We start from the raw sequence: 14680 nt of genomic DNA, 5'->3' as shown, positions 1-14680 counted from the left end.
AATGTGTTGTTACAAATATCCTTGAATAGATATTCACTTCTCTGGATATCCTTGAATAAGTACTGACCTATCGAGATGTATTTATGGAATATGTTGGGCCATGTTAATGTGGTTGCACAGTGTCTTTAATCCTTTTCACACATTGCATGTTTCCAATTACAGTGAATGGAGCTGGCCTTGCAATGGCAACTTGTGATATAATATCTCTGAATGGAGGAAAGCCAGCCAACTTCCTGGATCTGGGTGGAGGTGTGAAAGAAGCACAAGTGTATCAAGCATTCAAACTGCTGACTGCTGATCCGAAGGTAATAAATAAATAATAAGAAGCTCAGCACTGGTTTTGGTCAGGAAGCTCCCCTGTGCCCTGCTATGTTCCAGAACTACAAATAGTATGCTGAAAATACAGTTAATATGATGAACACAGAGGATGAATTCGTGGAGAGGTTATTCCTAACAATGTTGTGCCACACTGAATGAGAAGGAAAATTTAAGCAGATAGTTAACTGTAAAGATAGATTTGTGCACTTTAAAGCTTGGGGATCTCCTGCTCTATGTGAATTAAGGCAGCCCTCTGATCCTGGTGCACCCTTAATGCTTTTTTCAGCAGATGAAGGTGCAGTTCCTCTTTCCTTAAACAACAGGAGAATACTCTAACCATTGTGTTGAGCAGAAGCTATTTCCAGAGATGCACGTTAGCATGCTGAGGTCATTGGTGCCCTTTTGCAGACAGAAGCAGAATAGCTAGTGAGAGGCTATTGATCAGACATCAGCACTGGAGCAGTGCCAGCCAGCCTTGCCAACACGGAGTTGTGCTTTTCTGTGTCAGAAGCTACACTGCTGTAGATTTTTCTTTTGCTCATGAAGATCTATCAAAGGGCTTTGATCATCATAGCCATTTTCTGCACCTAAGCATCTCCACTGAAGTCCAAGTTTCAGCATTTTACTTCTTTTTTGTGGATTTGGCTCTTTTTTTTTAATTCTTCCTTTGTCTCCTTCCCTTTTTCTTACTTTCATTGTATGCTATTAAACCATCTAAATGTCACCTTCCTGTGAAAATTACATCACTGTAACTATATACCCTGGGCAGCAGTAAGCAACAAAATGTGATTTTTCAGATAGAAAAGGTCTGCAGCAGTAGTTCAAGGCAAAATCAGGAAGAAAATCTACCGTACAAAATAAGCACATGTAGACTTTATATTGTAAACCCTTAAAAGCTGCAACTCTTTTATATTTTTAAGGCATGCAGTACTTGGATGTCTCAACTCTACTAGAGTCATCAACAAGACTTGAAGCACTTCACCTGCATCTTTTTACTCTCTCATAGACCTAGGTATTGTTTGTGAAGGTCTAGGCTTATGTTGTTCCCAAGACCCTCAGTAAGAGAACCTGTTGTCTTATTCTAGTTAGTAATATGTCTGAAAGACCATAGCCTTGAAGAAGTAGAGAAGCAAGTTATCTTGTGTAGGGTGGAAGGGAAATAGGATGGATCTTGGATCTGTAGTAGAAAATGTTAGTTTCCTACATTGTCTGATGCTAGTAGTTACTGATACACTTGTGTTCATTTGTGTCAGTTTTAGTTATTCTCAGGATATTATCAACAGATTTTGTTTGTGTTTGTGCAATGCATGCTTAGTATGATGAAGAAGATTTGGCTGAGATGTAATTTAGTTCTGAAACTTGTGTTAGTGGTGGAGAAGCAGGTGCGGTAAAGGTCTAAATACACAGATTGTCTTATGATTATCACTATGCTAATACATTTTTCTGTCTGCTGCAGCATAAACAGCAGGTACTAATTTCAGTGATGAAACTGAGTTTAAGCCATCTTGAATCAAAAAGGCATTTCAGTAGCTCTCAGCTATCCTGTATCTGCATACGCAATATTGACTTGTAAATCCCTGACCTTCTATTCTATATTCCTTTACTTAGCACTACCAATGATATCCCAGTACATAATGGGAGATTGTAACAGCTCTGGCAGTTATACCAGCCTAACCTCAAAGCTCTTGTAGCTTTTCTTACTGCTCTGGTGTTGAATGTTAATGTAAGTTAGCTGTTAAAAAATAAAAATCATGTTTTGTTTCATTCTGCTCAGAAAACCTGACAAATCTCTCATTTCATTTCTCCAGCTGTGTTTGCTAGTTAAATAAGGTAACTGAATGAATCCTTTCTTTTCTTAGGTAATGTTAGGTTTTCAGTCCCAAGACACAACGTTGTCTAATGTCGCATTCACAGTTTGGCCAGTAATTTGGTCAGTAATTTCTCTGAACTTTAACCTGATTCTCACCTTACCTGTGAATATAAGAACTTGCCCTTGGGAATTCTGAAGCCAGTTAATCCTTGCCCAAAAACATGGGACTTCTGAGGAGTGAATAAAACAGTCTGCAGGGCTTCAACATGACTGGTTGTGCTGAAATATGGCACTGGCAGTGTTAAGGACACTGCAAGAAAAGAAATCTTCCTGAAGAAAATATGCACTTTGCAGTAGATTTATTTTCCTTTCTCTTGCTGGCTTTAAAAAGTCTGCATTATATTGAAGAAAAAAAAAAATACAGATGTGCCACAATTTCATTTAGTAAAACGAGCTATTGTTTGTGAGGGGAAAAAATATTTTTGGTTTGCTTTTGGTTGAACCTACCTGCTGTCAGTGCTTATAATTCTTTAAAAAAGAATAGGGGGAAAAAAGAAGTTGTGTTTGTTGCAAAAGGTTATGAAGTGGCTTTTGGGTGGAAACACTGTCTTTGGAGTCAGTAACCCTTTTATGCTCTGCTGGTCTTGTTTGCAGTCTGCCATATCCAATACTTCCTAGGTCAGACAGGTCATTGCTATGGCTCTGAATTCCTTTCTTTTCACAATTTAAATTCCAGACTTCTTTTTTCCTTCTTGCCTGTCTTGTTTCTCTGAACAAATTCAGTCTGCTCGGCAGAAAGGAAATCTTACTTACTGAAAAGAGGGGAGACAAGAATGGGGAAGAGAGTTTGGTTCCGGGAGCTGGAGCTGTTGAACCTTATTTCTCCTCTTTGTCCAGCAACATGTAGAAGAGGTTTTATCTTCAGTGTTTCAGGCACTGCGTGTTGCCTGGTCCCTCCCTGTATGCATGAAGCAGTGGTATAGCTGTTCTTGCTGAGGTCCCCATCTTTAAGCACACTCACATACTTCCAAGCTCAATAGGTGCTCATTTTTATTTACAGTGAAGATATAGACCGTTGTGTTTACCATATAACTGTTCATAGCATTCCATGGTTTCCAACAGCTAAAGCTGAAAACATGGTCTTGTCAATAATTTTGCTGTCCAGGACACTGCAGCTTAGTGACCATCTCAGCCCTCTGCTTTGCCATGGAGCAGCTCACAAAGCTGATGTTCCTAAATTACCTAAAAATTTTTCTCTCAACCTTTTAATACTCATTGCAGAGAGGAATCTTCATGGGAAGTTTTGGATGTCATGAGTTTGAAAATCTTAGTGAGAGCCCATAGTAGGTAGGCTCTTGGTGGGCAGAAGTTAGAAGCACCTCATCTACAACCCTAAGCCAGTCTTATCCTCTGCCTTCCTATCTCCTGTTATAACAGAATAAATGTAATATTGTGTATATACAGGTTACTGGTATAGGAGAGCTGCCCATTAATGCTCGCATAAATTGTAATGTGCAGTCTGTTTTTGGTGGCATGCCTTGCCTCTCCCTAACAGGCACTAAAGTACACAAATGTAAGCTGTGGGCAGGTTTGGCATGCCACTGACTGCCTGAACGTACTGATCGATTCCTAATAGAAAGTAACACTGAAATACAGGAGCTCAAAGGCTGAAGTTGTTTAGGTTTTTTTTTTTTTTTTTTTTTTGGCTCCTGTCCTTGGTGGTGCTACAAAAGATTTATCAAATCAATTGCTGTTAACAAGTGTTTGCTTGCCATATAGGCAAAAAACTATTGACAGATTGACAGACGTTTCTCTGGAAAAAATGCTCTGTATTGACATCTGGTAACTGATATCCAGGGAATAATTAATATCAGGCACACACAAAGCTTTTGATTTCCCTGTAGCCATTCCTTGCTCTAAATTCAGATTATTGTTTACTCAATGTGGAATGTGTGTTTTTACTCCTTTCACTTTGCTTTGCTGTTTGCTTATGTCAGATGCATCTCTCTGTTCATCTCGGTTATGGGAGAAGTAACAGCTCTGATGTGCCTCACTGTTAAGTGGCAATGTGTGGAGCAGAAGTCTCAGGGCTTATATTTTCGGGTGTCTGAGAGAGTGAAGAGAATTCTGAAGGAAGGTATCATTAAATGATAATTTTGCAATTCAGTTATTTTCCTGCTGTGCTTGGTGTGAAAGTAATACTGCTTAAACATCCGTATTACATAAGATATTTTTGACTGGTTTATCCTTTTGGCTTGAGGGATTTTTGGTATTGCTGTTCTTAACGTTGCAGTCCGTTATCTGGCAGCAGAAGGCATAACTCTACTAAGACAAAAGCTTTGTGATAATCTTTTCTCAGATTTCAGAAATGGGGGGAGGAAAAAAGCTGTCTTTTGTAACCAGTTTTATCCTAATTTCAGTTCTAACTAATTCAGAACTAATTGGATGAACTAGTTCAGTTTAGGCAATTCAGAAAATCTGGAAGCGTTCAGGCAGTTTGAAGTGTAGTGACTGTGCTGGGGTGATTCTGGCTCTTTGCTCTTATTCTGCAACTTGAAACAAAGACTGGCTCCCAGTTTTAGGGGAAAAGGGTCTTCTGAGTATGGCTTCCAACTGCGCTTGACTATAGAGCAGAGGATTTTGTCCTAGAAGTTATGCAAAAATCTGTCTTATTCAGTAATCTGTGCCTAGTGTTTGTCTGTATTGTTACAAACGTGAGCCAAAAAGTAGTTTTTGGCAGTGATTTTTTTTCTTCTTAGGGGCTGCCAGGTGCTTATTGCATTCCCAACTAATTATTCCATGCAGCTTGCATAATCTTGGACAGTCTTAGAGGTGAGCATAGGGACTGGAAGAAGAGGGGAATGAATGCTATCATGGGGTGTACCTGATCCAGGATGAGGCATTGTAATCACAGCATGTAAGAATAATACCAGCAGCCGAGTTGTGAGTGCAGACAGCTTGCACAGCTGTTTAATGGGATCTGCCGAATGTCTGTTGCAATATTTGTCATGCCAGTCAGTCAAGACTGTCAAGTCTGTCTTATTTATGATGAGTTGCAGCTTGAGCATCAAAAGCAACATCCAGAAATAGAAAAGAAACAAATAACATGATTTTCTTCTAGGGTTGCCTTTGTCTTTTGATGAGAGTGGCTGTTACTGTTGTCAGTTCTGGTACTTTTGTGTGGAGTTAGAGGAGGGTGCATTGGGGAGTAGGGGGAGGGGGGTTGACTATTAAGTTTTAAAAGTCAAATAGGGAATAGTGTGCAGAGGTTTTAACAGTTTCACAGTTTAAATGGCCACTCTTACAGTGGTAGTGAGCTTTGTCATAGAGTATGCTGGATGCGAGTAGTTTGCTGTGCACTTTCTGCATTTCACTGACAAATTGCTAGTAGTGGATTTCTCAGTGTTATAATAATAAATCTATAGATTCAGAGAACCTTCTCTGTGTCGCACACACAGCCTATGTCAGCATGTATATAGTTGTGAATAACAAAATGAAAGGTAAATAGCATTTGGTTATAGACATATAATAGTGTTAGCATTGGATTTGTTTGAATTGTGAGATTGCATGTCATTTCAGGTAATGCAGAGGAACCCTATTCTTACATAGTCATTAGGAATCCTCTTGCTTTCTCAAATTCAAATATCATGCACCCTTTACACACTTCATTACCCAGCTCTTCTTTACACAGCATGAAAAGTCTTTATGCCTTGTGTGTTTTTCTGATTCACACAAGAGGGTGAAGCATTCCGTGCTGTTTTGGGTACTCTAAAAACTGTAGCTGAGGAGTTGTTATAGAGAAAAATGTGTAATAGGCAGCATGTCAGCAGTGTTAGACCTGGAAGCAATTCCAAAAATTGGAACTGACCACCATTCTCTTGCTTTCACCCAAACTAGAGTACCCACTGGCACACTTCAGCTGGAAGTCTCCCTCCTGAAAGTCTCACTCTTCCTCCTGTCCTGCATCCCTCATAAGCATCTCTGTGCTTTCTGGCAGTGCTCTACAGAACCCAGTACTTCCATGGATGCTAACTACAAGCTCTATGGAAGCTGTGCATTGTAACACTCATCTTCCATAGGTGATGGCTCTCAGGGCTGATCACAGACTATATAGGCTGTTAAAAGAAATCAAGTGCTATGGAAATAAGTTATTGCTGTTCTTTTACTGCTTATTCCACAGCCATATCCTAGTGGCAGATTTGTACTCACCACTGTTTTTGTATAAATGCAATATGCAATTAAAAAAAAAGTCATAGTCAGTAAAACTGTGTTTGTGTTCTGACTTTGACATCTGAGCAAGGTGATATCTAATAAATTATTGCTGTATATCAGTTTTCAGAAGCTGGATCATCTATTGATGGTGCCATATTGAAATCATTTCAATGGTATCTCCCAGTAGTGCTGAGGGATCCTCTTTTGCTTTAGGGGTGCATGAGCATGTATGGTGAGACAGTCCATTTCTCTTCAAATGTAGAAAAGACTTAAGAGTTGAAAGGACAAGGCACAGCACCGTGAAGGAAAACCTCAGTTAACCTGCATAGTCTGCCCAGTGTTACAGGTTAATGTCTGCTGTGTAAAGGCAGCAAAGGAAGCTAAGCTAGGTGTTCTGGAAATTGCTCAGCAGAAAAGCTGATCGAGTCCTTCAGGGGTTTACACAAGGAGCTATAAGGCTATCCAACACAGCAAGCTTTTATGAACTGCCTTAAAAACTTACCCAGGGTGTTTCAGGAAGAGCTGATCACACACTGGGGCCAATGAATGGACTTGAGGTTTCCTTTCCTGTTTCAGGCAACTGCAATTGCCCTAAATCTAAAGCCAAAATGGGTATGTATTGTATGGACTTTGGCTTTTTAAGCCTTTGAAAGTTTAAGATTATACCATAGGAGGACAGTTTGTAGATGGAGAAAAGATCAATTAGAGCACAGAAACATTTTGTAAAGCTGAGCATAGTTGAAAAAGGCACATTGTCTGCTTTCTATCAGAAATTTGTACAAATACTTCACCTGTAACCAAGGGTACTGGAGCACATCTATCTGAAGTGTTAACACTCGTAGTTCTTTTCCAGATGCTACAGAGTTTGGGCTTATAGGAGTAATTTAGAACTTATCTCAAATTTTTATTAGTGTTGCTTTGGTGAGGAAGTATAGACTAACAGAATTTGTGCAAGGGCTTCAACTAATGTGTCTGTGCAGTTTCACAGGTATTAATTTAAAGTGGCTAGTCATCTTGTAGAGCAATTAAAGTACTGAAAAGGCATTCTTTCATTCCATTTAAACGTTTTAATAAACTCTTAGCATATAGCCAATATTTATGAAAAGGTGAGGACAATTATGCATTTTTAAAATGTATAATGGAATTTTCTTGATTTATAATCAAGAGTTGGATAACTTTTAGGAGCATATGTATTATTGAGTTCTAGATAATTGATATGTAAATATGCTTTAACATGAATTTGCCATTCTTTGTAGGCACTGGGAAATTGAGTGCCTTTTGGCATTTTAAGGCTGACTACAATGAATCTTAAAACGGGGATACAAAAGCAAACTTAGCAAGGAAAAAAACTTGCAGAGATTTTGCACTTACCTCCTGTGTATCAGAAACTTGGGCTGGAGAGGTGGATGTTGGTAACCACACAGTGGCAGTCAAGATCTGTTATGGACTGTGCTTATTCAACTGCCAGTATAGGAAGTACTGGATGAGTGTGACAACTGGGGCTTGTAACACTGGGGAGAATCTTCCACTGTTTAAAGAAGAAAAATTTCCATCTTGAGAACGTTGTGGTGTCATCTCTAGTTGCAGAATGCCGTATGTCACGCGTGCAGCATGATGTGCAGTTATGTTTGCGTGTTAGTATTGCTGGGTTACCAGAAATGCCATGTGTAATGCAGCAGAACGGTGATTAATCTTTTGCTGTACTTTACAAACTGATTAAATCTTGAAAATTTATGTGATTCATTCCACTGTTACTGAGGATAGAAGGGAAAGATATTTTGGGAATCTCCATTTGGCAGTTCATCTTGGTGAGATGAGTAGTTTATTATGAATCTATTTATAGATTATCTAGCAGAGAGAGGAATGAAAGAATAATCATTTAGTGATACAAATAGGAAATAATGTGTTAATAAAAATTTTAGTTTCCCTACTTAAATTCTGCTGTAGAGAAAATCACCTTTTATTGCTTATTGTTTTTAAGTGGCTTGAGGTGTCGTGGCTGCCTAGGAAGGTGTTTGATCTTTCCACCAAAATGAAGAAATCTAATCACCTCACCCCCGTCTGTTTCTGATAGAAACAGACCTAGATGATGAATTGTATATTTCAGCTAGGTGCTCTTAGCCATTTATGCTGGGTAGAACATACTCTCCTGGCTGTGAAATGAATATCAACTGTTTTTAATTATAATTTCCAGAACACCCTTGATGGATGGAGTACACATAGAAGGAGTAGAAGTTAGCTGAAGAATAAGACTTGATTTTGAAGGGAAAAAAAGGTGCCATGTGATAAATACCATTTCCTCATCATAAAATTATCTTTTAAGACCAAAGAATAAAGGGGTGTGATTTGCAAAGATTTTTAGCATAACAGTAAGTCTATACTAAAAAGGGGGGCAAGTGTGAAACAGCATTGTTTTTAAATGAGCTTCTTGTCTTTCGTCTCTACGATAAGAAAGAGACTTAATTTTACCATGCCATGTTCAGTGATGTGGTTATTGGAAAAGAGGGGAAAATTACATGAATAAATACAGATGTATCACTCATCTCTGCTGTCACACTTGCACGCTGGCTTGCATCCTAATATAGGAAATAGAACAATATCACCTATCATAATCTAAGTTATTATTAATCCCATATGCCATCTGAAATGTCTGGCACAGTGATGTGACTAAGAAAAATGTGTAGGGCTGGCAAGTAGGGAGCTTTTAAATTCATTCGCATTTTGGGAGGAAAGGTCTGTTAGAGCATCCACCCGTTTCTATAGAAATTGAGATGCTCTGAATCTTCTGATGTTTTCTGTATTACTCTGTATATGCCTTTTCATATAGTTTTGAGGTAGGAAATATATTTTCCTTATGTAAACTTCAGTTTTGGAGCAGGATGCACTCTGTCCTGTCAGAAGGATGTATTAAATTATACTTGAATGAGAAAAGTATTCCTTGCCTTGTGTTCATCCATTCATTTGCACTGAGGAGAGCAGAGTGAAAATGCTCTGGAAAAGACAAAAATTATTTGAAATATGGCTTAATGAAAGAGGGAAAAGCTATTTCTTTCCTTTGAATCTCTGTTTTATTTCAGGTGAGACTGAATTATTTCACAACTTCATTATTCATGCTCCAATTCAAGAAGATATTCAAACTTGTTTCAGATTTTAATATTTTATTATCTATTATTCTGAGTGGATGGATAAAGCTGAAATAAATTAGTCTATTCACTTTTAAAGCTTGTCATGTTCTTAAGTACTTGGTAAATCAAGTCCACATCTACTTCAAATGAGTATTTCTTATTCTTGTTGGTAGAGGTTTAGCTTCCTCTTCTATAGAAGAAGTATCTCTGTTATAGGAAGATGAAAATTAGGCCTGTCTCTCAAAATATGCTGTGTTGTACCCTTCAGTATTTTACTGTATTAGACATTGCCTACAACAGGATGTTGTCTTTAGAATAGGGGAAAGCTCATCTCCTTTATTGCTCATACTTGACTTCTTAACGCAGCCTGCAGAAGATGTGAGCTATTCTATCTCCTATGGCCCAGTTCTCTTGTGTGCACACTCTGGGAAGGCAGAGAAATAGCAGGAACATTCCCAACCAACCATGGTTCCTTCAGTGGCGCAGAAGTTCAGCTGATTTAGGTGGTTAGCTTTCATTCTGCCGTCACTGAGTGGGAATAGTGGCCAAGAGTTTGTGTATAGAATTTTTGCAATGGTAGTATACCTAAATAATAGTGGAAGTGGTCACTTTATGTAAAGGGTTTTATTTGAAAATGATTTTCCATGGAAACTCATGGTTTGTTTTTTTTTTCTTTGGACTGAGGGGTGACTACAAGTTTTTTTCCAGAACTAACTTAATGAAAAAGCTGGCTTTGTGCAGAAACCTTCACATGAACTACAGATGCATGGTAGATTTGGAATTTATAACGGTATCAGAGGGGGAAAGAGTAAAAATATCTCTTTCAGGAAACAAATGGTATACATGCTTATATGGTGTAGACAAGATTAGAACTTGAAAATGTGGCAAATTTCTTTTCCTTAACTAAATCTTGATGAAATCGACCTCCCAGAACATAGTTATAGGCTTGTAACTGGCAAAAAATAGAAAAATAAAAAATAAATCAATTATTGAATAGAAATGATTGAATGTGCAGAGACATTATTTTATTGTAGATGGTGAAAGTTGGATGCCTGATGCCCAGCAAATCATTTGATTTAAAGGTTTGGGACTGCAATGCTTGACTTCTCATTGAAGAAATATAAAAGAGCAAATTACTGTTTGCTAGAAAGTCACAGAAACCTTATCAGAATTGTTTAGTTTCTGCTGCACCCTGGAGGTTTTCCTCTTCAACCACTGATTGAGTATGTGCTCTCTGAATTGTGAAGGATTTGTCTTTAATCAAAACTTTCACAGGGCCCAATGCAGCTGTTTTGGGTGGGTTATTTTTTTTTTTTTATATATGTATTAGGAGAAAAAATAAGGTTTTGTTTTCATTTCATAATACAAACTATGGAAGTAATTGAACTGAAAAGATAAAATGAAAGCAATTTAAAAATGACAGTGCATACATTTCAGCAGTGTTAGCTTATCTCCCTTAATAATGTTAAAAATCTGTTGCACTTCAGTAAGAACACAGATGAATTAGCCTTTTCCCTTGTTGGTGGAACAGATTTTGCCCTAACTGACCACTGCAGATTTTAGGCTTTTTAATCAAAGAGCTTTCTTCCTCTGTGTGTGCTATCAGCAGTCAGCGCTGGCTTTCCCTTACTTAGAGGCACTCAGGTCTGTGGCATTTTAAGCTTATCTAAGTTAGTGCTTTTGTTTGCACCTTCCTTCCCTGGATGTGCCCTGGTGCTCATCCAACAGTGCAGTGAACAACGGGGAGCTGCCCTGGCAAGACTAAAGCTGCAAAAACAGGAATAGATTGGCTCCATACACTTTGCTGGATGGGATGAGTAGTTCCCAGAGGATGGTGCTGGTTTAGGGAAGCCTCAGCCCTGAGCTTTGCTCTGTTAGCAGGCTGGTATTTTTTCGTGCATCACACAGTGCCTCCATCATTGAATGCTGCTGTTGAATTCAGGGGAAATAGTTTTTCCTAGGATGTTGTTTGTCATAACCTTATCCAAAAGGAATCTGATTCATTAAGGGAAACTCATCGTGTCATATTGTTGAGGAGGAGGAGAATTTCTTTGTAGAAATCATCTAGCATTCAGCTGTCCAGCAAGAGAAACAAAATTATGTACCCATTGCTAGGCTCTGACTAGGCTTGAGCTCTGATTAAAACAGGCTTCCTTTCTTCATTTCATAAATCACAGGTAGTCTGTGTTGCTGGGAGTTTTGATTCAGATCCAAGAAAAAAATTGAATTTTGTGCGTGTGAATATATTTACATATTTAATGTCCTCAGAAAAACAGAATTAAGCCTTAAATCTAGGGAGAGATTTTCTGCATTTCACTCTGATTTGTGATCAAATGTGTTGTGCTCTTCCACTCTGACACCTGACTTGGTAATTAATTTGTTTGTTAGCGTTGCTGATTTGAAGCAGTGTGGTGTACCATGGAGTGCTCAGTTATGCTCACGATCAAGTCGCCAAATGTGCATTATTAACTTAGAAACTGCAGGAGCAACAGTTAACTTAGAAAACTGCAGGAGCAACTTTGTGCATCCTGTTGCAAACAAGTAGGAATATGTGGCATCTTGGTGCTGCTGTCCCATACTGGGATGTCTTCTTTTCTTGTCCATTATTAAGTGGAACCAAGAAGAGCATCTCCCATGTTGACTTCTCAAATGCAGCACCTTGGCATATAACTGTCTATATTTGCTACTGTGGTGCCAACCTAATGGCCAAAATCCTAACCCCAGTGTGTAATTTAATTATATGGTAGATAAAGAACATGAAATACTTTGGTGCTGTTGCAGAAATTATGATCATGATTACTCAATAGCTTGTCTTATTCTGTACATTTGGTACAGACCTAATTTTTTTTTTTTGTTGCTCACAAAGTCACTCATTTTTCCCACTTCTTACAGTCATTGGTACCATGATACCCCAGAGAATTCACGACACAATGCTCATCAGAACACAATGCTCCTCAGGAACAAGGGGAACTCAGAATCAAGCTAAAAGTGCTGTGTAGGTGTTGTTTTTTTCTCTTGTAAGAGAAGAAATGAAAACTTTTCAGTGAGAAAAACTGCATTATATCAGCTGCTTCTCTGTTCCTGATGTACTTTTATCAGTTGATTTTCTCCAAAATGAAATGCCTGAAATGAATTGCTGTAGTACAAAAAAGAAGCCGTTTTGGTCTGTGCTTCTTTCCCCATGCTGCATGGTATGCACTCATGCCATTTTTCAGTTACCTCCGGGAGCTGTGTGGCAGAAACAGGGAGCTGTTTTGGAAGTCAAATTTTACACTGCCTCCAATCTCTGGGGAGGAGGGGTTGGTCGGGTGTGTGGTTTTTTTGTTTTTTTTTAAGCGTTTGTCAGGACAGAACAGCTCCAGAGGCTTTAAGTAAAGTGCTGATTGCCCTGTCAGTCAGGGCAGAGAGGAACTTGGAACTTCACAGATTGATGCTTGACAGAATAATTAGAAAACTGTCACTTGAAGTAACCACTCTGGTGTTCCCTAAAGAAATGTGCCCATGCCAAATGTGTGCTGTCCAAATCTAGAGGTTAAATGTTCAGTAAGACAAAACATAGCATGTCACCAGAGAAAATTACTTGCAGCATGCTGTAGAAGCGATGCCCCTCAAGCCCCTAAGCAGTGCCTACTCTGTTTATTGAACTTACCTGCTTTGATCTTGCTCGTATCCAAGAGCTTTTCAGCCCTGAACTATGGGTTTTAAGGTAACAAGGCACTGAGGCATTATCTAACACATCAGATAACACAGGGCCTTGAAGGGTTTGAGGCAAAAGCACTTACAGCTTTAACAATGCTTTCCAATTCTGCGGGTTTTACAGCAATTCTCTAAGTGTTTTTGAATACCTTCTACTTGAATAAGAGGAGGCAGCTCGTACCACATGCTTGTCTCTTCATTTTCAGCCCATAAGGAAACCTGGATGTATTCTCATGTTTTGTGTTGATTTGGAGGTTGGTCTGAAGAGTGCAGGAGAAGAGCTGTAACATTTCAGCATGGTTTGGTTTGTATTTGTGCTAGCATTACGTTATCCGGGTAAGTGCTGGTGTGGCAGAGATGTGGGATTTATGCTGGAATAGGATGCTCTTTGTTGGAATTGGTTCTGGAATCTCAAACTGGAAAGATTCAGTGAACATAATAGGTTTGTCCCGTGCCAGCTGGACTTGCATACTTGTTGCATTGAGATGTGTCTCATTTGGAGCATGGAATTTCACATATAATTAACTTTTTGAGAGTTAGTATTTTAGCTGAATTATTTACAGACTTCCTGTGTAATAAAGGATGATTTTAGACTTGAGTTGAAGGCATATACTTGGAATATTGTAAGAACTTGTGCTTATATCACCACCCAAGATCAAATCCTATATTATAGTGGTTTCCTGATTACGTGTTAACTGAAGAGCTGTATCTTGAATCTTTCATTTCTCTTGAGAGAACTGTAGAGGAAAATCTGTTTGAGTAAGTTTGAGTGAGCTTTGGACGCTTAGATTACATGTCTCAGCCTTGGCTCTGGGGCTGCTGAGGCTGTATTTGCAGTGGATCTGTCAGTTAGAACTAGAAGTGTCTTTTTCTTAAATATTGTAGATGCTGAAGGTCAGCGATTCTGTGGATTTAACTAAGCATAATGTTCAGATTTGTTTTTTTAGAGTTACAGATGAAATTTCATAACTGTCTTAAGATTTATTTCCATGAGCAATCAAGGTCTGATTCTTCTCAGTGTCTGCTAGCCATAAAACCCCTGGTACTTGAATGTTAGTGCTGTTTTGTATTAATCTAACTGAAATCAGATTGGGTCCTTAATATCCACACAGCACTTTCTTCTTCAGAGTGAACTAACTTGATCTTTTTCCAGGGAATGCTGTATGTAGTTTTGTTCATGCACACATACAGTGCTTAGGCGTGTTTGCATAACTGTGAATTTTGCGGGAGAATACTGCATGCTGGCATTGTGACAGTTTAGGAACACTGTTTGTTTTCATATACCATAGATTCCTCTTCAATTTTATTTTCCAAGTAGTATTTATGACTATAATTTTTTATAGCTTCAGTTTTCCAGAAGAAAACAGGCTGTGATGGAGACAGTGTAGTACAGCCACCAAATGTTGAAAATGCTGCTTTGGTGGAAGATGAGAGTTCCAGCTGCCTTGCTAACACTACAGAGTTCCTGTAGTCACAACAACCCCATAGCGGCTTAGCAGGAGAACAAGAGGAGATGTCT

At 38.7% G+C, this 14680-nt stretch overlaps 1 protein-coding gene across 1 annotated transcript in view; it reads left to right on the top strand.

Annotated features, from left to right (window-relative positions):
- SUCLG2 (succinate-CoA ligase GDP-forming beta subunit) overlaps positions 1-14680 on the top strand; it is a 103765-nt gene that overhangs the window by 61657 nt on the left and 27428 nt on the right. Inside the window, exon 9 of the mRNA XM_010718705.3 lies at positions 163-305. Within this exon, the coding sequence (XP_010717007.1) occupies positions 163-305 (143 nt within the window). The remainder of the gene's footprint in view (positions 1-162; positions 306-14680) is intronic.

This window comes from Meleagris gallopavo, chromosome 14 (genome assembly GCF_000146605.3).
Source record: "Meleagris gallopavo isolate NT-WF06-2002-E0010 breed Aviagen turkey brand Nicholas breeding stock chromosome 14, Turkey_5.1, whole genome shotgun sequence".
Classification (NCBI taxonomy): Eukaryota; Metazoa; Chordata; class Aves; order Galliformes; family Phasianidae; genus Meleagris; species Meleagris gallopavo.
Note: the sequence above shows the minus strand (reverse complement) of the source record. Positions and strands in the feature narration are given on the sequence as shown.